This window comes from Nelumbo nucifera, chromosome 3 (assembly GCF_055504915.1).
Source record: "Nelumbo nucifera cultivar China Antique chromosome 3, China Antique-T2T, whole genome shotgun sequence".
Classification (NCBI taxonomy): Eukaryota; Viridiplantae; Streptophyta; class Magnoliopsida; order Proteales; family Nelumbonaceae; genus Nelumbo; species Nelumbo nucifera.
The window spans coordinates 89,667,716-89,692,370 of NC_142651.1; the positions used below are offsets into that span (position 1 = coordinate 89,667,716).

Genomic DNA, 24,655 nt, shown 5'->3' on the forward strand with positions numbered 1-24,655 from the left:
AAGTTCCAGAGACTTGTAAAGAGACTCTTATATTTGTCTATGACCAGACCTAATATTGCCTATGCAGTGGGTGTTTTTAGTCAGTTCATGCATAATCCTAAGACAATTCACTTTGAAGCTACAGAAAGAATCCTTAGATACCTCAAGAAGTTCCCAGGAGTTGGTTTGCTTTTCCAGAAACATGGGCATTTGAAAGTGGAAGTGTATACAAATGCTGATTAGGCAGGGGCAATCGATGATAGAAAATCTACCAGTGGGTATTGTTCCTTTGTGGGAGAAAACCTAGTCACCTGGAGAAGTAAGAAGCAAAGTGTGGTGGCTAGATACAGTGCTGAGGCAGAATACAGAGCCATGTCTCATGGAGTTGCTGAAATGGTGTGGATAAAAAATTTGTTAAGAGAGTTGGGTTTTGCAGTTAACAAACCTATGTCACTCTATTGTGACAACAAGGTTGCTATCAACATTGCTGCTAACCCAATCCTCCATGATAGAACAAAACATATTGAAGTGGACAAGCATTTTATTAGAGAAAAACTTGTGAGCGGAGTAGTGTGCACTCCTTATGTTAGTTTAGAGGAACAACTTGCAGACATCTTCACCAAGGGCCTTCAACACGTGCGGCATAATAATTTGTGTGACAAGTTGGGCATGATTGACATCCATGTCCCAACTTGAGGGGAAGTGTTGGTATTCTGCTGAGTTAGGGTCCGTTTGGACAAATTAAAGCAGTTTTTCTTTTGTTTTTTATGCTGTAACTTAAGTAGGGGCATAAGGGTCCTTTCCCTTCTCATTATGGTCGCCCTATATATATTAATATAAGCTGGTGCCGCCAGCACTGTAGCAGACTCCAAATCTCTCTCTTCTCTTCTCTCCTCTCTTCTCTCTTCTCTCCTCTCTTCCTCTTCTCTTCTCCTACCTCTCTTCTCCTCTGTTCAGCTGTTAATAAGTCCAAAACTTGATTTTCAGCCCATTACCCACTTTAGATCACCGGTAAACTATTTCAGCAATTCACACCCACGGGTTAACACCTTCCAAGACCAAAAAGCACTCAGCTGATTCTGAAACTCTCCTGGGAACACCAACAGCCTAGCCATAACACCTCTAAACAGAGATAAAAACACCAAGAAACCCTTCTAAAAACTGACCGATCTCACCACATTAATTGGAAAACGAAAACAGTGTTGCTTCATCCCACCATTCACAGACTAGAATCAACCCCATGTTGCTTCATTTCACCATGCACAGACCAGAATCAACCTACATGTACCATGTACACAGTCCCTCTTTGAACTGCCAAATAGAGGGAGTCTAGAATACCATCAACAACCAAATGACCAATGCAATTGAAGCATGGAAGCCTCCTATACCCCTGGGCAATCGGTCCTTTTTTATTTTCCCCTCCCTTCACTGTATATGAGTGGAAACCTTCAGCTGAACCTGGTTGAAGTATCCTTCACAGAGCAAGTCGAGCAGATTGATCAACCTTGCTCTGATACCATGTGATTTAACCTGTAATTTATAATTTAAACAAGCAAAAACCTAGTAGAAACCTAGGAGACAGAGATTAAGTTGAGAAAGGAGAAACAAAGAGAAGAAGATTTAGAAAAGAATAGATTCATCAAAAAAAAAAGGATTTAGAAAAGAATAGGGCTAAGAGTCTCAGTATCAAGAACTGCCACCCTTATAACTTAAATAAAAGAGGAAAAAGACTAAATTGATCCTGCACAAACACTATAATTTAACAGAATTAAACATATTTTTTGTTGTAGCTCAAAACTTTTTGAGCAATCAGGGACATTCCACACATGATTTGTTGTTGTTCTTGTTAGCATTGTTACTATTTATTATTGTTTCATATGACCTAATCCATTAGTACTCAAGTTAATAACTTTATGTGTACATTCCTTTGCAAGCAGAGAGTGCCAGCAATTCATCTTTTCTGCGCTAGGTTTAGGGAGCAAATAGGAGACGTAGTTGGTGCCCGTTCTGCATTTCCTCGATGTGATCCAGAATTGGACTCTGACTTCATTGAAAGTGTTGCAAAAGAAGCCAATATGGAAAAACGTCTGGTGTGTAGGTTGCCTATTCATCTTACCTAGTTGGTGCCTTGTGGGGAAGTACTTTTATGCACTTACCAAAAAAATGTTTGTCCATTTTTTGTCAGGGAAATTTTGGAGCAGCTTCTAATGTATATGAAAAAGCACTTCAGATGGCCAAAGAGAAACAGAATTCACATTTTCTTTCAATTCTTTATGTTCATTTTTCACGGTTTAAGTACATGGTAGGGTCCAATTATATGGTAGATAAGAATTTTTAACTCATTTACTGCTTAAGTCTTATTTGGGGTTTTAGTTATTAGTTTATGTATACAATATAGTTTCACACCAATCTGGATGTGTTTGGAATTGGACTTGGACATCTGTTTCATGTGTTACACCTGTGTTTTGTGAACTTTTGTTTATGATCATGTTTCTCCTGTGCTTATTACATGGACATTCATACCTGATGATGGTAAGAACATTCTACTTGGAAATAATTAAAGCATGTTTTTAAAATGTAAAGCAGGATCCTTTGTTTTGCACATTTTTTTATTGGCATGCTTTCTCTTGAGAAAGCTTGCTTGGTTTAGTTGTTCTGCACATTTATCATCATCATCATCTGTTCACCATTCTGTTCTTGTCCCAAGTCCTAACTATATGAGGCTGGCTACATGAATCCTGTTTCAGCATTCTGTTCAGCACAATTTTTTTTATTGGCATGCTTTCTCTTGAGAAAGCTTGCTTGGCTTTATTTGGGTTTTACCTTTCTGTTTTGAATTCATCATCATCACCATCATCTCAGCCTTGTCCTACTATATGAGGTCAGCAACATGAATCCTGTTCCACCATTCTGTTCTGTTCATTTCTTACTACTTCAATCCATGTCCTTTATGATTAGGTTGAATTGTGAAAGGCCATGTGTGGGTTTTCACATACATGTAAGAGTGAGACCTTCAAATTTACGTGTTTGGCAGGACCATTGAAATGGGTAGGCAATTATAAAAATCTGCAAATCCAGAATAAAGAATTAATGTTTAGCACTAATACTTAGTTATGGCTTAGGAATGAGAGTGTTGGTTTAAGTATGCATATTAGGCCAGGTGTGAGGGTAAGTGGTACTCCAAGTTCTTTAACATACAACCTAAAAATATGGAATTTCTTTACAGATTTTTAAATGATCTTTTTGGTTCTGCATTTGTGATAATTAATATGCTTGTATGTGATTTTTATCGGTTGATGTGAACTTATTTGGCTGTAGTATATAGTTCTATGTTTATCTGCAGAATTACTGATACAACACTGTCTGAATGTTTAGTTCCATAAAAGCAATTCAAGATTAATTTTATGAGATTTTTTAGTATAATATTCTTATTTGAGTCTTTGTTTGTTATTTCATTGACCAACATATTCTTCTTTTTTCATTATGAGGTGGATTTCTCTATTTGATGTTCCTCTATTAACGGGAAGTTGCTACTGATTTTTTTTTTCCTGAATTTCTTAATAGATCACCGGTAGCATAGATGCTACTAGAGAAGTCTTAATTGAGGGTATTCATCATTTGCCATATTGCAGATTACTTTTAGAGGTATTTGCATATTGCTTCCTTTTTTTTCTCTATTCTTTTTTCTTTATAACTTCATGTTTGATGCCTCACCGGGAAATTTATTTACATCTAATAGAAGCTTTAATCTGGCATGCACTAGATGAACAAACTCTACAAAAGCCAATGCCTGGGTTAGGGTAGTTGAGAACTTTCTATATCCAGTCCAAACAATCTTCAATTTACTCAATTGATTACCCAAAGGTAGGTCCATATATATCCTTCTAAAATTTTGGTGGCAATGAAACATCAAAAAGTGCATCTCATTTACCTATTTCCAACATGATTAACTCCAAAGCCCCTTTGTTGAATTTGTTTCCCTTTAATCATCAACAAAAGAAAGTTGCACTTCTTTTTCAATTCACAATTTATTACTCTTGCACTACCTGAATCTCAACTTTTCTGTGTAGAAGAGGTATAAAAGGATCACCTTTTGAGGCACCAGGTTCTTGTATGTAACAGCCACGTTATTATTTCTCGAGTCTAGAGGACTGACTAGGAAAGGAAATGAAAAAAACTTGAATTCCACAGATTCTTCAAAAAAATTGAGGGGATCCACTATTCCCAATGCTGTTTTTATGTATGATTTAACAAATTATACCATAAAATTCTGTAGAAGCTAAACAATTAAATTTGACAAGACATAAGTCTTGAGAAATGACATTTAGCTTCAAAACTAGATATTAAAGCATGAATATAAGCATATTACATGGGATATCTGTCCTGTTTATATTATCCACGTCCGTGTCCGTACCATATTTGAGCATCATAGCCATAGTTATCAATGTGCTGGATGGAAGAAATTAAATTTTGATGGCAGCTGCATGGGCAATCATGGACCTTCAGGTATTGGTGGGGTAATCAGGGAGGAAAATGGAAATATTCTAGCCATGTTTTCAGGTCCTATTCAGCATGGAGATGTGATGAGATCAGAACTGTTGGCAGCTGTGTATGGGGTGGAGAAAGCTAAAGAATTGGGGATTGAGAGGTTGATTATTGAAGGTGATTCTAAAATTGCTGTGGACTTGCAAGAATGACACACTACAATGTTGAAGCTAGACACACCCCAATCACAAGCTATATTAAAGCTTTAATGGTTGATGATGAGTCATTTTTTGCAAAACTTGTAAAAAAGGCTCAGTTTAGAAAGGGTATAAATAGAAATATGTACAGTATAAATACATACAAAATACAAGATTTTGCACTCCACATATTTGCATTTGTACTCCTTCCAACCTGAGCCAAGAACGAATACAAATATGTACAATACAAATGCATGCAAAATAATATAAAACACAAGGTTTTGCACTCTACATATTTGTATTTGTACTCCTTCCAAACTGAGCCAAAGGAACAAACATCCTTTCATCGGTTCACCACTTCACCTTCTCACCTTCAGATCTTTTACAAAACTCATTGTGTCCTCTTATAAATTCACTTCCTCTACTTCACCCATTTGACTAATATAACTTGGAGCTAAAGTCATAACAAATCGGGGTTCCCTCAGTCCCACATGAACAGGAATAAGTAGGCCAGAAGAGAATGGAATAAAATTGAAGAGAGAGAGAGAGAGAAATGGTATAAAGAATGTTGATACATCAATAAAAAAATATAAACAAATGCTTTTTTGTATTCTTTTGTTGTATTTTATTTTCTACTCTTCTCAATTCTTGCACCAATCAAAAGAACAAATGAAGAAAAGAAAAATAGAGCAATGTAAAGAGGGGGCAAATAAGAGAACTGAAAGGCATATACATCCATCAGATCTTGTTCGAGTCTTCTAGCAACATCTTAGATGATTCCATCAAATCGAATCTTAATCTGAAAATGAAGATAGAGAACTCCATCTGATTAAGAACCCCATCGCCGTCCACATCTTCTTCCCTCAACATGATCTGCATCTTGTCATCTATCGATCCTTACAGCCCCAAAAGGTAAGAGTTTCTCTTCAAACTATCGAACGTGATGAATCCCTTATCAAGGTCTATGAGCAACTAAAACCCATTTCAGAGCTCCTCGATCAATCTCTACCTGTGTAACTTCTCAACAATTATGGGTAAGGAAGTAGAAACCTTAGAAATCGATGGCCTTTCATTATTATGAGAAGAAAAGGGATAAATCTCCTCCCACCTCTTTAATCTAAAAACCATTAATAACCATTAAAGCTATAGTTGGAAAGCTTTAACAATTCAATTTGGAAGTTGGATAAGATGAGGAAAAATCATCAGTGGTTAGTGGTAAGTGAGACAGAGAGGAAGATTTGGGTGTTAATGGCCTATAAAAACCAAAAACTAAAGCTGAGTTAAAGATGAGGAGTTCCCATTAGCTTGAATGCTGTTGGAGTCTGGTTGAGTATTCGTTTGTAGCGGCCCTGGTTTGCCCTTGTGATCTAGCAGCGGCGACTAGATGTTGGAGAGTCCGGTTACTTAAATGGTGACAACCTCAGGTTGGATATTACTATGTACTCATTTTAATATCAAATTTTGTAGTGGTCCAACATAATCTTAATTTGAACAGGTATTTACTACTTGCAAAAAAGCGAATTTCTTTGATGGCAGGTCTTTGTTTAATGAAATTGACACAAATAGCTGAAGGGGTAAAATTGGGTTTTGAAAATATTTAGCTGTATTAGTTTTAGTATTCAGATAAATGTTAAGGGAGGTTATTGATATAAATAAAATACTATATTTTAAAATCAACTAAAAATGAAATCGGTTTTTCTAGGTGTTAGATAAGTAGTTATACCATTTGGGTCAAACAAGTGAGTCCAAGATACAAGTCTGGATTTCCTACCCACGACAACTCTACCCACACCTACCCACATAACATCACAGCCACAAATGGGGAACACCTCATCCTCTTACATGTTATTATGCATGGGGAGGGGGGTAGTGTTTTGTGGGTACATGTGGGTAGAGTTGTTGTGGGTAGGAGATCTAGAGTCCCAAGATACCATTATTAAATAATAAAATTTAAAAATAAATAAAAATACATAAATAAAAAATTAGAATTTTTTAGTCGCATCTTTAATATTATATATTTGTCATATTAAACAAAAATAGATATGATAAACAAAAAGTATTATTGTTAATGATAGAGATAGAATGCAATGTTTAAAACTAATCCATAAATGATACCATTTTCCTCCCCAAGTGGTGGGCCAATGGTTTAAACATTTAGATCAATGGATTAACCCATGATGTTATAGTAAAATAATATTTTTTTCTAAAAATAGAAAATAATAAAAAATATAGACAATACATAAAATAGAAAAATGTAGACACATCTTTAACATTATATATTAATTCATAATAAAAAAGACAAGTGTGATAAACAAGAAATACTTTTATTAATGATATTATGAAATACAAGATTTAAAACCAAATGGGCCAATTGTACCAGACAAATGGGTCAACCCATGATGTTATAATTGAATAATAAAATTTAAAAATATAGAAATACAAAAAATATTAGTAGAAAATTTACCACATCTCTAATATTATATAGCCATCATATTAAAGAAAATGAGTGTGATAAATAAGAATTTCTTTAATTGATGGTGGAAATGGAATGCAAAAAGTAAAATTGTCTTGAAAAGGAAAATGTTTTCCATTCATGGAATGGTTCAAGAATTCAATAATCTAGGTTAAACCATGATATCATAATTAAATGATAAAAAATTAAAAATAGACAGAAATACTAAAAGCTATGAAAAGTAGAAAAAGTTTATATAAAGAGACATCGTTGATGTTATACATTCATCACATTATATAAAAAAAAAAATTGTTTTTATTAATAATGAAAATGGAGTGAAAGTTTTAAATTTTACATAAAAATAGATCCATTTTTTGTGTTATGTTAAATGAGACAGCTCATGTATCATAGAAAAAGTTTACTAGTGTGTGTGTGTGTGTGTATGTGTGTGTGTATGGAAACTGCTTGGCATATGGGTGAGGCGAGATAAAAAGTGCATTGTTGCTAGGCATCACCACCTTGACAACTATGATCATAGGTTTACATTTGACAACTCAGACAACACCATTGTCACTGTATTACTAAAGTACCAATTGATATTGAACAATTGACAAAAATAAGCCGATATTGTCATTGGTAAAGGCAGTATATAAAAAGATGGTCTGTTGTCTCCGTCTCATGTGTGCAAAGGACATAGCTGGTTTAAGGAATCTCCCTACCTCTTCTCAGCTGCTCGTATCTTGTAAGACATTTGACCATCGCTACTGTCCACACTTGGGAGACTTTCGACTGTGATGGTGGATCCCATGCTTTGGTGGAAAAGGTTCTTTTGGCAAGCATCACAATTGCGTGAACAAGGACCTCACTGTGAAAATTCAAGACTTGTTCCTTTCCATAGGCAGGTATCCCTAAGTTCTTGGATCAGAGCACATCTTTGAATCTGGAGAGTGGAGATTTCTTCTGATTCTTGATGCCCAAACTACCCTACTACCATTAATTTCATACAACTGTCCCTGTGGCATCTATGGAATTTAAAATACAAGGAAGAGCTCCATTAGAAGTCTTTTGTCACACCATTGTCCTTCCAAAATCTCACTTTCATCCTGTCCCCCATTTCATACTTGATTCCTTGAAATAGATTTAGGCCTTTTTGATACCTCTCCCAACCAAACAACCATAAGAAATGGTAGTAATGCCTAGATCCGTGATTCCTCAATTTATATAAATTGGGCATGTAATTAAACAATGCAAAATGTTGAAGGAGTTCTCATAGAGTTTTTTACAATCATTAGGTTTCATTACTTGATCACCAGTCTTGATGATATGTGCATAGATTTTAATAAATAGGGGCCATTGTTAGATCATCATCATCTAAGCCTTGTCCCAACAATAAGGGATCATCGACACGAATCCTGTTTATCCATTCTGTTCTGTTTGATGATCATCTAAGCCTTGGCCCCTATTTATTATCGTTAGATGTGATAGTAAATCTCAGGCTCAAGCATGAGAACATGGAAATGAGTCCGAGTGTAGCCACTTGGTGCAAAATATGTTGGAGTTTCTTTTTTGATAAATCACTATTATTTTATTTTATTCTTTTGAGAGAGAGAGAGAGAGAGAACAATAACTTGTGCATCCGGGTAATCGAATCCTAAATTATGTTGAAGCCTTGGAGGTTAGGTCCTTACCCAGTTCACCCCTCCCAAGACCCAGATAGCCAGAACCAGCATTGGGTAATGACCTTAATCCTTGAATACATATTTTATATACTTATATGTAAGAGCATCATATTGGAAGTGTCATTGCTTTTGCAAATTCAGTGGATCTGCCAAATTGTTTACACCCTGTTACTTGTGCAGGAATTAATAAACTTTGAGATGATGCATGGAGGGCCAAGGCAGGTGAATGTGTTAGATGCAATTGTAGCCAATGCAATCTCTCCACGGTCAGATGTATCCAAAGGTTTAAACACTCAAGATCGTGAGGATATATCAAGCTTATATTTAGAGGTTGCTTTTCCCTTTGACTGATCTACTATATATTCTATCATTTTTAAGGAAAGAATGAAAGGATAATATGTTTCTTGCATGTGTAATGCCATTTTTGTGTTCCATGTGTGCAAATCTTAGCGGGCTTTATGATACACGATGCTAAACAAACAGTATTTGCATTCATGAACCAATTAATTGGAAATTGGCACAAGACAAAAATGAAGAAGATTGGTGAGAAATTGCTGTAAAAGATTTTTTAATGTTAGTTTTTCTGTAAAAAATTACTAATTGTAGTAAGTTACTTCTTTATCATGGTTATCTTGGCCTTGAGCATACTATATATTGTACGAAAGTTTTATTATTTAGTGAAATTCAAATTTATTATATGTAGTAGATCCAATTTTCTATTTTTACTAAGCTTTGAGGTCTTAATTTTACTAATTTGCTTTATTTGTCTTAGGACTACCTTTGTAAAAAAGGCCATTAGCAAATGTTGGTCCCAGCTACCGGGGGTCTTGGAGTAGACTGGATACAGTCCTAACCTTCAGCATTTTTTTCTGCACAAAGTGGCCACTCTCAGACTTGAATCCACATTTTCACACTTGCCAGCCCAAAGTTAATCTTTAAATCTCTTGCCCTTGAAAAATGGTGGTTAGGACTTATTTTTATTTGAGTTATGTTTTGAATGGACCAACCCCCTATATGCCTATTGCTAAAACAAGGTATTGTTGTATATCTTGAATGGCATGGTTTATTTTTCTGAAGGTATGGTTCCTTACAACCATGGTCTAATCCTGGTTCAACTCCTTGATTTATTACTTTCTACATTATTTTCTGGTATGAAACTCTTAGCACTGGCAAGCCTTCTATGCCACACCTATTAGTTGTTTTGACCTTTTGATAAAACATGATTTCTTTTTTATGTTTACTGAAGACCTAGTTTGCTAATCCATATCTGGCATTGTTCTTCTATCTGGTGGGAGTATGGTTTATCAAAATTTCTTTAGCCAGAAACCTTGTGGTAGGAGGGATTAGGGATCTACTTCATCCACCATACATAGCCTCCTTGTAACTTGTTGGAATGTTTACATTATTTTTTATGTTTATTCTGCTGAGTTAGGGTCTGTTTGGTCTGGTTAAATTAAGTTTTTATCATTGTTTATGTACTCTAACTTAAGCAAGTGTGTAAAGGTCTTTTCCCTTTTAATTATGGTCGCCCTATATATAATAATATAAGCTGGCACCACCAGTCAGTTGATTCCAGAACCTTTCTCTTCTCTTCTCCCTTCTCTTCTCTTCTCCATTCTCTCCTCTCTCTCCCTTCTCTTCTTCCTTATTTCTCCTCTCTTCTTCTGTTAATATGGTATCAGAGCAGTTCTACTGGGTCTGAGAGCAGATCAAACAAGTTCTCTCTTATCTTGCTGTCTTCTTCAATTGAGATCAGAAAGGTTGACCTACGACTGGTACAAACTTGTTCTATTACCTTTTTTCTTTTCTCTTGGTTGTGTACCAAGAAAAAAACAAATGAATCAGGACTGTTGAATGCCGTCAGAGAAGTTGTGAGGTTCTAACCTCTTTTTTTATGGATCGTGTGATCCCATACCTGAAAATAGAAAACCTGTAGGTCGTGGATGGCCTGTTTTTTAACCATTGTGGTGTGATGGTACTGTTTTATGACCCCTCCTGACTGTTGATGATAGAAAATCTACCAGTGGGTATTGTACCTTTGTGGGAGGAAATGTAGTCACCTGGAAAAGTAAGAAGCAAAGTGTAGTGGCTAGATTTAGTGCTGAAGCAGAATACAAAGCTATGTCTCATGGAGTTTCTGAAATCATGTGGATAAAAAACTTGTTAGGAGAGCTGGGTTTTACAGTTAACAAACCTATGTCACTCTATTGTGACAATAAAGCTGCTATCAATATTGCTGCTAACCCAGTCCTCCATGATAGAACAAAACATATTGAAGTGGACAAGCATTTTATTAGAGAAATGAGCGGAGAAGTGTGCACTCCAACTTAAGCATTTTATTAGAGAAAAACTTGTGAGCGAAGAAGCGTGCACTCCAACTTAAGCATTTTATTAGAGAAAAACTTGTGTGGCATAATAATTTGTGTGACAAATTGGGCATGATTGACATCTATGTCCCAACTTGAGGGGGAGTGTTGAAATGTTTACTTTATTTTTTATGTTTGTATTCTGCTGAGTTAGGGTCTGTTTGGTCTGGTTAAAGTAAGTTTTTTATCATTGTTTATGTACTCTAACCTAAGCAGGGGCATAAGGGTCTTTTCCCTTTTAATTATGGTTGCCCTATATATAATAATATAAGCTGGCGCCGCCAGTCAGTTAGTTGACTCCAAAACCTTTCTCTTCTCTTCTCCCTTCTCTCCTCTCTCTCCCTTCTCTTCTTCCGTATTTCTCCTCTCTTCTGTTAATATAACTCAAGTTCTTAAGCATCCTGTGAGCTTGAAATTCTCATAGATCCAGCAACTTGTCTGAATGAGCACCACTAATGCACCTTTCAGTGAAAACTAGAAGTTTAAAATATTGATTACCTAAATGTCTTACTTTTGACTTTGAATAACAGTTATGCTACCCTTATGTTGGATTGCAACTTGATTCTATCCTAGTTCATTATCATTGGAGCATAGCATTACAGTGAGACCATACTGACACTTGTGTACATCTGCAACCTTGGTTTGCCTAGTTACTACAGCTAAATTCTGCTGACCTATCTTCTGTAAGCTTGAAGGCAGTGGATCTTCCCTCTACTCCATAGGTCCTGCAGTATAGTATCTAGGCATTAAGAAGAACCCATTCCCATCTTTTAGTAATTTAACTAATTCAGTAGGAAAGAAACTAAGCTTTCTTTAGAAATGTAATTTCCATGTGTCTATTATTGGATAAATTTTCTACATTGTCCACTTATATACATTTATCAATCTTTGATGATAGCAGTTTCTGGACCTCTGTGGAACCATCCATGATATCATGAAGGCATGGAATCGTCACTGGCGGCTTTTCCCACATTTGATGAGACCTCCTTTCCCATGTAAGCATCCAGCCAAAGGGAATCACACCCAAGAAATGGCCAAAGAAGTAAGACGAGATACTCTTATTCCCCTTCCTAGTTGTGCTTCTGAAAATGATAGCTCTCATGACCCATTTGAACATCCAAGGTTAAACCAGAAATTCTCTGTGTATGAAAATCCTGATATACAGTCTAACAACAGTGCCACTGGCCAGTCCCAATTAGAAGAAGCTAATGATGTCAGACAAGAGCAAATGCAACAGGTAACATTACCAGCTGTAGAAGAAGAATCTTGGCAAGATGCAGTCAAGCAGAATGAGGATGCTTATGATTTAGTGCATGAAGCCCATAATGGTCCTCAATCTACAGAGGCTGTGCAAAAGTATTCCAACAAGGAAAACAAACTTTGTAAAGCATCTGACCAGGAGTCCAAATTTGATCCTAAGTTGCCTTCACTCGAGGGTCTTTCATTAAACACAGATCATGAACAGGATTCTGCTCATACCACATCTCGTGGCTGTGAAGCTCCTCAAGAAACTCCTAGGTCGAATGGAAGCAGATTACAAGATGGTGGTGATGATAAGGATATTTCTGTATCTAATATGCCGTGCACCAAAGCCGATGACCCTGCTGGGGTTCATTCTCAAACAGAAAATGATTCTCCACATAAGGCCATGGATCCAGGTTCTCCACAAGCACAGACACATTCACAATCTATATCGCATACAGATGGCCCATTGCATCATAATGTCATCAATGGAGGAAACTTGCATCAGATGAGTTTTACCGGGCAAACTCCTAGAGATACCAATCTTGGATTTCATGGGTATCCTCAAGCCCAGCATCCTCAACAATGGCAGGTTTCTCCAAATTCATCTGTCCAACCTGCTGAAATTCACTCCCAAATGCCAATGAACCAAGGTTATCCCTGTCAGCCTCCATCCTGGCAAATCCCACAGGTTCAGCATGGCCCCCAAGTGCAAAACCAGCATCAGGTGGCTTCTGCTCATGTTCAAACAGCGGGTGCTCTCGTCTGGCCAGCTCACAATGTTCAGCAGCAGGGCTTTGCATGTGCACCACATTCACAAGTGGTCACTCAACATGTTTCCTACCCTCAAGGACATGTTTATCCATATCCACTGCAAAATAGTGAACAGAATGGACATATGCAAATCAATGAAGCATATGCTACTCAGATGTGGCAATATTATTATTACCAGCAGCAGCAACAACAACAACATCAACAACATGTTCAGCAGTTACAGTACCAGCAGCAGTCACAACAGCAGCAACAACTTCAGTACCATCAACAGCAGCAGCAGCAGCCACAACAAGCACTGTATCATCAACATCAACAGCAGCCACAACCACCACATTGCCATCAACAGCAGCAACATCCACAAAACCAGCAGCAGCAGCCACCACAACACAATAATCACCATCAGCAGCAACAACAGATAACATCATTGCAGATGCAGACATGGAACAACTATTACCAACAGGTACGCTTTGTATAAAAGCATCTCTCCTCCCCTCCACACCCCCCCCCCCCCCCACACACAAAAAAAAAGAGAAAAAAAAAGGAAAAGGATATCTCAACCATAATTTTAAAATCCAATTTTTTGTTCCTCGATAAGAACGACCTAAGGTAATGTATTTGGGATACTACAGCTTACTACTTAATCATCTTTAAAACTAATTGTGATGTTTCAAAATCTCAAATTTCCAGTACCAATGTAGTTACTTGTATCAACTTCCAACAGCTCAACATCCTCCGTCTTACCTATATCTGTAAGATAGTAACAAGTTCTCTTCTTAGAGTTGATGAAGAAAGGACTTAATACTCAATTCAGATAGATTTAATATATTGATAGCCATCAGAGACGTTTGACTTGTATGGACCTAACCATTTGAGCATGTAGCAAATTCCATTTCTCCACAGAGAAGATAGATCTATTCGCAGTGTACGTGAAGATGGGTTTGGTTTATGCAAGTCAAGAATCTACCCATATATGAATTGTTGACTCCAAATGTAAAGTGGGGTGAACTACAGAGAAGTTATACTAAGAAGACAGGTTTCGTCTGCCAAGGCTAATTTGTTACTATCTAACAGATATGAGCAGGAAGTTGAGCTGTTTGTACCAGTAACTACATTGGTACTAGAAAATTGAGATTTAGAAATATCAAAAAAATGTTTTAAAGATAGTAAAATAGTAATCTATACCATTGGACACATCTCTTAGTAATTACCAAACATTAAAAAAAAGGACTTGACCCTTTGCAATTGTGAGGTGTAATATCCATATTAAAATTTCAGAGCATGTATAGACATATTCCTCTTGTATTCGTAAAGCATTTCTTTTGTTCTGTAGGTTCAAGGAGTTGCTGAGCATAACATTGAAGAATCTAGACCTATTGCACATCCCCATCCTTCTCAGCAACCTTCTAATCAATGAAATGGTGAGGTTTCATGCAGAGGTACATAATAATTATAGCAACATATATTAACAAACAACTGAAGAGTATCCTTGTACCTAAAATTGAAATGGTATTTGTTAAAATAATTTAGTTGTTGGTGTTAGGGTCTGTTTGGCTAGTTAAAGTGTTTTTTTATTTCGTTTTTTCACTTTTGTTATGTTTGTTATTGTACTCAGGGGCACAATGGTCTTTTCCCTTGTTACTTCTGCCGCCCTATATATATATTATAATAAAGGCTGATGCCGCCAGCACTGTTACATCCCTTCTCTTCTGCTCTCTCTTCTCTCTTCTTCTTCTCTTCTCTTTTCTTCCTCTTATTTCTGGCCGGCCATACTATCAAGATGGTATCAGAGCAGGAATATTGACTAAAGAGAGCAGATCGAACAACCTTTACTAAGAGAATAGATCGAACAGACCTGCTGAACCTGGGCGGAACAGAGATCTGAATCTGGACTGAGGAAAACAGCTTTACAACTGGTACAGTTCTTCCGTTTTCTCTTCTTTACCCTTCTTGGTCGTGTACCAAGTGAAAACCAAACGAATCTAGGCTGTTGAATGCTATCGGATTTGTATACCTCTGTTTTTTTTTGGATTGTGTGATCCTGTTCATGTGTTAAGACAACTATAAGTCAAGGATGACCTGTCATCTCAATAATTTGACTTGATTATAAGTGATAAGGATCTCTCCTGCTGATTAATGGCTTTAGACATTCTGGAAGGCTGGTAGGTTGGGACTGTTAAAACTGTACAGATCTGAAATCTACTGAATATTGCTTCTGTTTTGTCCTGAATTTGGTATTGTTTGTGCTCAGCCTGTTTTTAAACCCAAGTGTGTGGGTGTGGACTAAGTGGAGCATTGTTTTGTAGAGTAAAGAGGGGTCCTAAGTCCGGTGTTTGGGACTGATTATCTGTTTTGACCATGTCGTCTGAGAATTCTGCTACTTCAGAGATTTGAGGGAGCCACAATGGAGTGAGTGGGGGAATGGATATGAGTTTTCCCATGGTTGTTATTCCCTTTGATGGTCTGAACTACCTTGAGTGGTCTAGGGGAATAAAATTCTACATCACTGTTAGGGGGAAAATAGGATACATCAATGGGAGAGTGAAGGAACCGAAATATGGAAATATTGAATATGATAGGTGGAACCAAGAGAATAGTATGGTGATGTCTTGGCTCTTGGTTTCCATGCTGCCACAAGTAAGGAAGACCTTTATGTGGGCTGAAACTGCTTGTGAGATATGGGAACAAGTGAAGTCCACCTATTCAGAGCAGAGACACTATGCCAAGATATATCAACTGCAAGTTGAATCCTCTACTTGCAAGCAGGGGGGGAGGAGTCTTTCGATGTACTATTCTGATTTGACATCGATATGGAAAGAACTTGATCACTATCAGAATGTGAATTGGAAGTGTGATGAAGATGCAAAGGCATATAAGTCACTTGTATCTCAGCAACGAGTTTTTGCCTTCCTCCTAGGGTTGAATCCTTCGTATGAGTCCATCAGGGTGCAGATCTTGGGTAGTAAAGACTTGCCATCAATTCAGGAGGTGTATGCCTTGGTGCAATCAGAAAAGAGTAGAAGTGTGATGAATGGTGTAGAAGGGGAGTCAGTTGCCCTAGTTGTTCGGGGAAATTCAGACACAAATGTCGGTGGTGGTTTTAAAAAAGGTGACTCGGAAAAAAACAGATGATAAGAGCAAACTTTAGTGCACTCACTGCCAGAAGACACGACACACAAGAGATACATGTTGGGATCTCCATGGAAAACCTAAATGGGCACAGGATTTGGGTAAGAAGTCAACACTTGATCAGGGCAAAACACCAGGCCAACAAAATAAAAAAAAGGTATAACTCAGCTAATATGGCGTCGACAGGGACTAGTCCTTTGGTAACTCAAGAGAGGCATCCCAGTTCTGACCCTAAGGAAGATATTATCAACTCCTTTCGTGAACATTTGGAATTGTATGGTAGGACTCTCCGCCAGATGGATTCTGGTCCTACTCCCTCTACCTTGTTTGCGTCTACATCAGATAATGCTGCCACAGCCTTCCATGTGTCATCTCATACCAATGATTCTCCTTGGATTATTGACTCTGGAGCCTCAAACCACATGACCGGTAAGTCAAATTTGTTTCAGACATATAACCTTCTCTCTGGGAGAGATAAGGTATGAAGACTAGCTGATGGTTCTTTTTCTACCATAGTTGGCCGAGGTACCATACCTCTCCCACTTGGCCTTACCCTTCCTAATGTATTGCATGTCCCGAAATTACCTATTAATTTGTTGTCCTTTAGTAGTCTAACTCACTCCTTGAACTGCTCAGTCACTTTTTTTCCGTCTTCATGTGTGTTTTAGGATTTGGCCTCGAGGAAGACGATTGGTAGAGGAAGCATGGTGGATGGTCTCTACGTGTTGGAGAATAATGCTGGTCTTGTGGCTACAGAGTCCATGAGTTCATCAAGTGAAAGTCAAGCCTATTTATGGCATAGTCGTCTAGGTCATCTTTCTTTTGAGTCATTAAAAATTATGTTTCCAAAGTTGTTTGAGTCCTTGTCAGTGAGTCAGTTATAGTGTCAGACTTGTCAATTAAATAAGCATTGTAGAAGTTCTTTATCTTTGCGAAATAAAAGATTTGAATTTCCATTTCATATTGTTTATTCTGATGTTTGGGGCCTTGTTACTCTACCTACTGAGGCTGGCTATAAGTACTTCATTACCTTGATTGATGATTATTCTAGAGACACTTCGGTTTACCCTATGTGATCTCGAGATGAAGTGCCAAAAATTGTGAAAGATTTTCAACGCATGGTGTTCACTCAGTTCCAAACGGAAATCCATATCTTCCAGTCAGACAATGCGAAGGAATATTTCCATAGTGATCTCACGGAGCTTTTTGCTTTGAGTGGGTCACTTCAGTGAAACTCTTGTGCCAGGACACCCCAACAAAATGGTGTGGCTGAACGGAAGAACCGCCACCTTCTCGAAATAGCTCGTGGCTTATTAATTCATATGAATGTGCCAAAACAGTTTTGGATGGATGCAGTCATGTGTGCTACATATATCATCAATCGCAGGCCCTCTCAGCTAGTAGAGTATAAGGCCCCACATCAGCTTTTGTTCCCTATAGCCCCGTTGTCCACCATTCCGATGCGTGTTTTTGGGTATCATTGCTTTGTCCATAACTTGTCCCCTACTCGCGGTAAGCTTGATCCCCGGGCTATTCCTTGTGTTTTTCTTGGTTACCATTTATCTCAAAAGGGGTATCGCTGCTATGATCCCACCTCTCGCAAGTACTATGTCTTCATTGATGTATCCTTCTTTGAGAATCAACCTTTTTTCTCGGTTTCTCCTCAGGGGGAGAGTATGGTTGAGGAGAAACAAGCGACTCAAATTCAATTACCTCATTTACCCGATCCTCCTCCATTTTGGGTTTTTCATCGTTGCCATAAAAGCCAACAGAGTTCAAGAGCCGTGGAACCTGACACTATGCAACCAACATCATCGGATTCACCCGAGGCAGATCCATCTCATCAGCCATGTACACTTGCTCTTGTTGATATGTCTGTTCCTCTAAATGTTGATTCACATATCAATGATCTTAATATTCCTATTGCTAAGAGAATGGGTGTTAGGTCTTGTACCACTAATCATCCTATCTCTAATTTTGTGTCTTATGATCATGTTTCACCTTCATACTGTGTCTTTCTCTCTTCTGTGGACAGTGTCCCCGTTCCTAAGAATGTGGCAGAAGCTTTGTCTAAACCTGAATGGACAGATGCAATGTAGGAAGAAATTGATGATTTACACAAAAATGGCACTTGGGAGTTGGTAGACCTTCCTGAAGGGAAGGAACCAATGGATTGCAAGTGGGTGTTCACAGTGAAACACAAGGCTGATGGAACTGTTGAAAGGTACAAGGCTAGACTGGTAGCAAGAGGCTTTACACAGGTATATGGAGTGGACTATGCAGAGACTTGCTTCAGTAGCCAAGATGAACTCTATCAGGATTCTTCTTTCATTGGCAGCAAATCTTGACTGGGAACTTCACCAAATGGACATCAAAAATGCTTTCTTGAATGGTGACTTGGAAGAGGAAGTGTACATGACCCAGCCACCAGGGTTCTGTGCCAAAGGCAATGAACAAAAGGTGTGCAGATTAAAAAAATCTTTATATGGGTTGAAACAATCACCTCGGGCTTGGTTTAGTAAGTTCCATTTAGCAGTTCAACTGATGGGGTTCAAACAATGCAAGTCAGATCATACTCTTTTTGTGAAAAGAGGTGAAGGTAAAATTGCAGCTCTTATTGTGCATGTGGATGATATAGTGATCACAGGAGATTGGGAGGCTGAAATACGAAAACTACAAAAATTCTTAGCCACTCAATTTGAGGTGAAAGATCTAGGCCCCTTACGTTACTTCCTTGGAATTGAAGTTGGCCACTCTCACAAGGGCATCTTTATTTCCCAACGGAAATATGTACTAGATCTACTAGAAGATACAGGCAAGTTGGGGGCAAAACCAATTGATTCACCAATTGAATTTAATCATCATCTAGGAGACAGTCAGGGAGAGTTTTTGAAAGATGTAAAGAAGTTCCAGAGACTCGTGGAGAGACTTTTGTATTTGTCTATGACCAGGCCTGATATTGCCTATGTAGTGGGTGTCCTTAGTCAATTCATGCACAACCCTAGGACAACTCACTTTGAAGCTGTAGAGAGGATCTTGAGATACCTCAAGAAGTTTCCCGGAGCTGGTTTGTTGTTCTAGAAACATGGTCACTTAAAGGTGGAAATATATACTGATGCAGATTGGGCAGGAGCAGTCAATGACCGAAAGTCTACCAGTGGGTATTGTGCCTTTGTAGGAGGAAATCCGGTCACATGGAGAAGTAAAAAAACAAAGTGTGGTGGCTAGATCTAGTGATGAAGCAAAGTATAGAGCGATGGCTCATGGGGTTACTGAAATCATGTGGATAAGAAATCTGTTAGGTGAACCGGGTTTTGCAGTGAGCAATCCTATGTCACTCTACTGTAACAATAAAGCTGCCATCAATATTGCTGCTAATCCAATCCTGCATGATAGGACGAAACACATTGAAGTGGACAAGCATTTTATCAGAGAGAAACTTGAAAATGGAGAAGTGTGTACACCATATGTCAGCTTAGAAGAACAACTTGCAGATATCTTCACCAAGGCCTTCATCATGTGCGGCACAAAGATTTGTGTGACAAGTTGGGCATGATTGACATCTATTCTCCAACTTGAGGGGGAGTGTTAAAATAATTTAGTTGTTGGTGTTAAGGTCTGTTTGGCTAGTTAAAGTGTTTTTTATTTCGTTTTTTCACTTCTGTTATGTTTGTTATTGTACTCAGGGGCACAAGGGTCTTTTCCTTTGTTATTTTTGCCGCCCTATATATATTATAATAAAGGTTGGCGCCGCCAACACTGTTACATTGCAAATCCCTTCTCTTCTGCTCTCTCTTCTCTCTTCTTCTTCTCTTCTCTTCTCTTCCTCTTATTTCTGGCCGGCCATACTGTCAAGAGTATTTAAGTTGGTGGTGTTTCGGTTATCAAGTGGATATCCCTAGACCCAGAGGTTCCACATAGGATATGCTTTAATCTCAATTCAAATATGAAGAATGCTAGCAAGCAACAGCAGGAATGCTACTCCTGAATTCATTGCCCTCTAGGGGTGTCCATAAGAAACTGAAAAATCGATCCGAACTGAAGAAACTGCTCTGAAAATTTTGGTTAACCGAACCGGTCGGTTCGGTTTCGGTTTAGTTTTATAAAAAAACCAAAGGATCGGTTCAGTTTTCGGTTAACCTATCAAAAAACCGTCGGTTAACCAAACCGACCGATTTTTATATATTATAATATTTTTATTTTATTTTAATATGTTTCCTTGCCCCAGCAGCCCAGCCCCCAGCACCCCTCTGACCCTCTCTTGGCCCAAGCCCAAAAAGAATGAATTTTTTCATTCATTCGAACCCCAAAACAAAACCCCTCTTAATCCTTTCTTCTTGTTTGAACCAAGGTTCAAAGTATCAACACGTATCAGCTCGTATCGGCCGATATGTCGTTCTGGGGCCTCTCCGATACGCCCCTACAGTGGGTGTATCGGGGGTCTAACCGGTTCAGGGGGTGGAGGAGCTCTAAACCGGCCCCCTGAACCGGTTTTGAAAAAAAATAAAGAAAAAAGTAAAAAAAAAAAGGTATCAATTTGCCCAATACACTCCTACCAGCAGCCTATTGGGCGTATCGATATTTTGAACCTTGGTTTGAACAGCAAAAGGCCAAAAGCCACTCGCTAGAAACCCTAGCAAGTAAGCTCTCCTTTCATGTCATTGTTGTCGATGCCTCTTCTTTCTTCTCCTTCGTCACCGTCATCTAGTCCACCAGTTTTCTATTTCTCCCCCATCGTTGTCACCTCTGGCCTCTTCTAGTCTTCTTTCTTCTCAGACTGAACCACAGAACCGAACCATTTCTCCTCTCTAGTCGCCGATTTTATTTCTCCCGTCGCCATCACCGTCATCGGTTCTACTTCAACAGTGATGACTTACAGGTAAATGATTTTTTTGGATATCATGTTGTGTAGGTTGTTAGACAAACTTGGCTTGAATCAGGTTTTTCCTTTGTTGAAACATTTTTTTTAATAAACATGGAAAAATAAATAAAAAATAAAAAAACCGAAGACCGGTTGTTTTGGTTCGATTTTGGTTTGGACTGATGCAAAAACTGGTGGTATCGGTTCGGTTTGCAAAATATACCCACAGTTCGGTTCCAGACAAGGTGAGAACCCCTTACAAGACGTCTAACATTCTCTAGTGTCTTTTCATGATCCCACCATCTCTGCAGTAGCGGACTTCAGGGAGATGCACGGCATTGTTTTCTAGCACCAATATATGGATAAATTGATTATTCTGTGTAAATTACGAACAATTTTCCGACCGGTTGGAAGAATGGGTGCCAATCTTTGCCATCATCTAAAATGGCTTCAATTCGGTGAAAGAATATTTGTTGTATGAGTTGATTTTCCGATATACCAAAATGAATAGGCTCCAATATTTAGGCTAATTTAAAAACACAATTTTCAAACCACCACCGAGCCAAAATGACAACAGATGTTCCTTTATCTATAATAAAAAAGAGGGAGAGTAATGATTTGGGTTCAACGATCTATAGCGTTGGAAGTTCATTTGACCGTATTTAGTGTTGCGTGATAACCAACTGTTACGGACTTGGTCGTTCCAGCTTTTTTCAGTCAAGTGATTTTTGTTCGTTCACCAAACCATGGATCATGGATGTTTTGAATTCATCCTCAAGAGGATGCATATGTGAAATCAAGATAGCATTATCAATAAGCTTACCAACAATTTGAAACAAGGGCTGAAAGAGCATGGAATTAATGTAAACGTTATTGACTCAACATAGTTTGGCATTAAAACCTTGTCAAGTAAGACATGATTAGTTAAGAACTAAAGATGCATGGAGACCTCTTGCATATCAGGCCTTACGAGTCGATAAAATCATGACCTAACAGCAAAGAAATAAAATTTAGGCATTCAGCGTAATCATTACTGGCATTCCCTATCTCCATAAAGAAGCAAATAAAAGGGCAAACTAATTTAGGTCATCAAATAAAGGGTATAACCAAGGTTGTTTTCTATTATTACATAATGGCCTGCAAAACCCCTTATCAGGTTGTACATCAGAAACTGATTGGCCCTCTGTACATATCCCTTTTCGTAGGAAAATATACAGAAAAGAAAAATTCCCAGAAAAATAAAATCTTTCTAGAAAATATTTTCTGGCTGAAACTTTTAACTTCCAACCAAACCAAACAGGTGATTATACAACTTAATTATTTTCCGTTTAATTACAAAAAAGAAATCTGGAAAGAAATAACAAGGAAAAGGGATCATCTAAAATTCTAAACAAGAATGATTATCATCTTAATCCTACATATCCATTGGTTTCACCTGAAGGCCAGCTCATGGATAATCTCCACCAAAATCACCTGCAGATAAGGCACAAGCAAAAATAGGTGAAGTTATTGGAGAGTAAGTATTATAATTAAATTTTAGGAGGATGCAGTAAGAGGCAATGATCATCATATGGCATTGATACTCCCATATGCTGAAGTGAAGCAGTTCCTGATGGGCCCATAGTTTTAGTAAACCAGATGAACCACAGAATTATAAAAGCCTTCCTATTACAGTAATACCTATTGAGACAATCAAATTGTCAACTCCACTTTTACCTTTTCTGCCTTCGACTAACAGTAATGCTCATGCAGTCTATGAAGCATGGGGCATGGCCAGAAAAAAAACATGCTTCCATAACTGTATGACCATGATTTGTTTCTAAAAATACAAGACTGACGAAGCAATCTTTTCATACTTCCTCAAACTGCCAGTTGATCTTCTAATATCTTTCTTTCCACGTCTCTACAACCAATTTTCTGACCTTAAACTCCGCAGTCCGTGTTTCCTCCCCAAATAATTCCCCCAGAAAGACCATTTAAACCTGAGACTCAAAAAACAACCTCAAGAAATGCCAAGATAGTCAAATCTAACCATAAGCTTAATATGAGAGATCTGGCTCCATAAACAATTTAATCCTTGACCGCCACAACTCCCCTAATTGCACAATTACCAAATCAACATTTTCTTCCCGGGTTGACAGAGAAGGTTAGAAGCAACCAGCCCAACTTGGATACAAATTGACAAAATATCATAATCGACTACCAACCTTTTGGTGGCTCCTTACATATCTTGAAAATTTGACTTAACAATACAGGATCTACTGTCAAGAATCCCCTTATTTGTCCATGCCATTACTATGTTCATCTTAAGCTGGGAAATTTGCAGTATGAAACCATGAATACAGCAACAGTTAAAGCAGCTTTAGGGCACTGATCAGGTTCAAGGAAAATAAACTAGGACCCCATTCACTCGCTGTCATCATTGAAGTGATTCTAGCTACGAGCTTTACCTGCACCTAGCATCTCAACATTACCTCTCACCTCCCAAAGACCTCCATCTTGGTTCTACCATCCAATTATCCACCATCAACTGTTCCTATACAGTTGAGACAATTCAGAAGATCTCCTTGATTAATAGTGGATCCCGAGGCAATTACTTATCCATTCTTCATTCATCCCCCCTGCCAATGATAGCTTTACTTGAAAGTCATGACATGGATGGATGTGATAATTTATCTTCAATGTGTGTGAAGACCTACAGAAAAAAAAAATGACCAAATAGATGTATATATCCTCATGTCTGTCTTCTTTGTAAAGCAAGCAGGGAAAGCTCTTTCCATCCGTTTATATCTTGTTCTTTTGTGACTGATATTAGGGAGATCTTTGCTCTCTTTGGGTGCAGGTGGACGCCCCCTCTGGACTTGAGCTCCTTATTCAGCAATTCCTTTTTCAGACCTCCCACAAGAAGAGGCAAGAAAATGTGGAGATGTACCAAAGCTGCAACCCTTTGGGCATTTAGGAGGAAAGAAATGGAAGGTAATGCAAGAATAAGAATCAGAATAGAAGAGACATCACAGATCTTAACATTGAAAGAGCTGTAAATTGGGTGAAGACTTCAAACTTATTCAAAGTGTTTGTGGAGTGGGTGCATAATGAAGGAAAGTGTCCTTCACAGTATAGACATCTTATGAGGGAGATAATCAAGCTAAAGATAGACACAGTTGTTGTTCAGTGGACTTACAGAGCTGCCAATGGAAGATGGGTTAGCAAGACAAGGATTGAATGAGAGAATTTGTTCTGGGAGAATGGATTACTTCTTGATATCCAACCCATTGAAGTATAAAACTATAAATATGCATTGCTTCACTGAAAGTGGGACAGGAAACCAATTCCACAGCAAGCAGAGAATGGTTCTTCTGTTATGTGGTGGAGGTTTCAAAAATCTTTTCTTCCTTTTTATTTTCTTTTGCAAGAGAGGGGGGGCCAGGGGGGAGGATGGTTGTCAGCCACTGAGCATTTCTAGCTTTCGATACTTGCTAATTTGGCAAAAACTA

The 24,655-nt window shown here is 38.1% G+C and overlaps 1 protein-coding gene across 6 annotated transcripts in view; it reads left to right on the forward strand.

Annotated features, from left to right (window-relative positions):
- The window catches only part of PRP39-2 (Tetratricopeptide repeat (TPR)-like superfamily protein), a 101,265-nt gene extending 78,103 nt beyond the window's left edge, over positions 1-23,162 (forward strand). For 3 of the 6 annotated variants that reach the window (XM_010249126.3, XM_088899935.1, XM_088899936.1), the window contains 6 exons: positions 1,917-2,069; positions 2,165-2,281; positions 3,544-3,624; positions 8,973-9,122; positions 12,060-13,634; positions 14,505-14,876. In XM_010249126.3, coding sequence (XP_010247428.1) covers positions 1,917-2,069; positions 2,165-2,281; positions 3,544-3,624; positions 8,973-9,122; positions 12,060-13,634; positions 14,505-14,588 — 2,160 coding nt within the window. In that variant the 3' untranslated portion in view covers positions 14,589-14,876. Of the gene's footprint in view, positions 1-1,916; positions 2,070-2,164; positions 2,282-3,543; positions 3,625-8,972; positions 9,123-12,059; positions 13,635-14,504; positions 14,877-19,916 lie in introns of those variants that run through there. The other 3 variants (XR_016083608.1, XM_010249128.3, XM_010249127.3) reach the window with 3 other exon arrangements.
- The last annotated feature ends 1,493 nt before the right edge of the window (positions 23,163-24,655 follow it).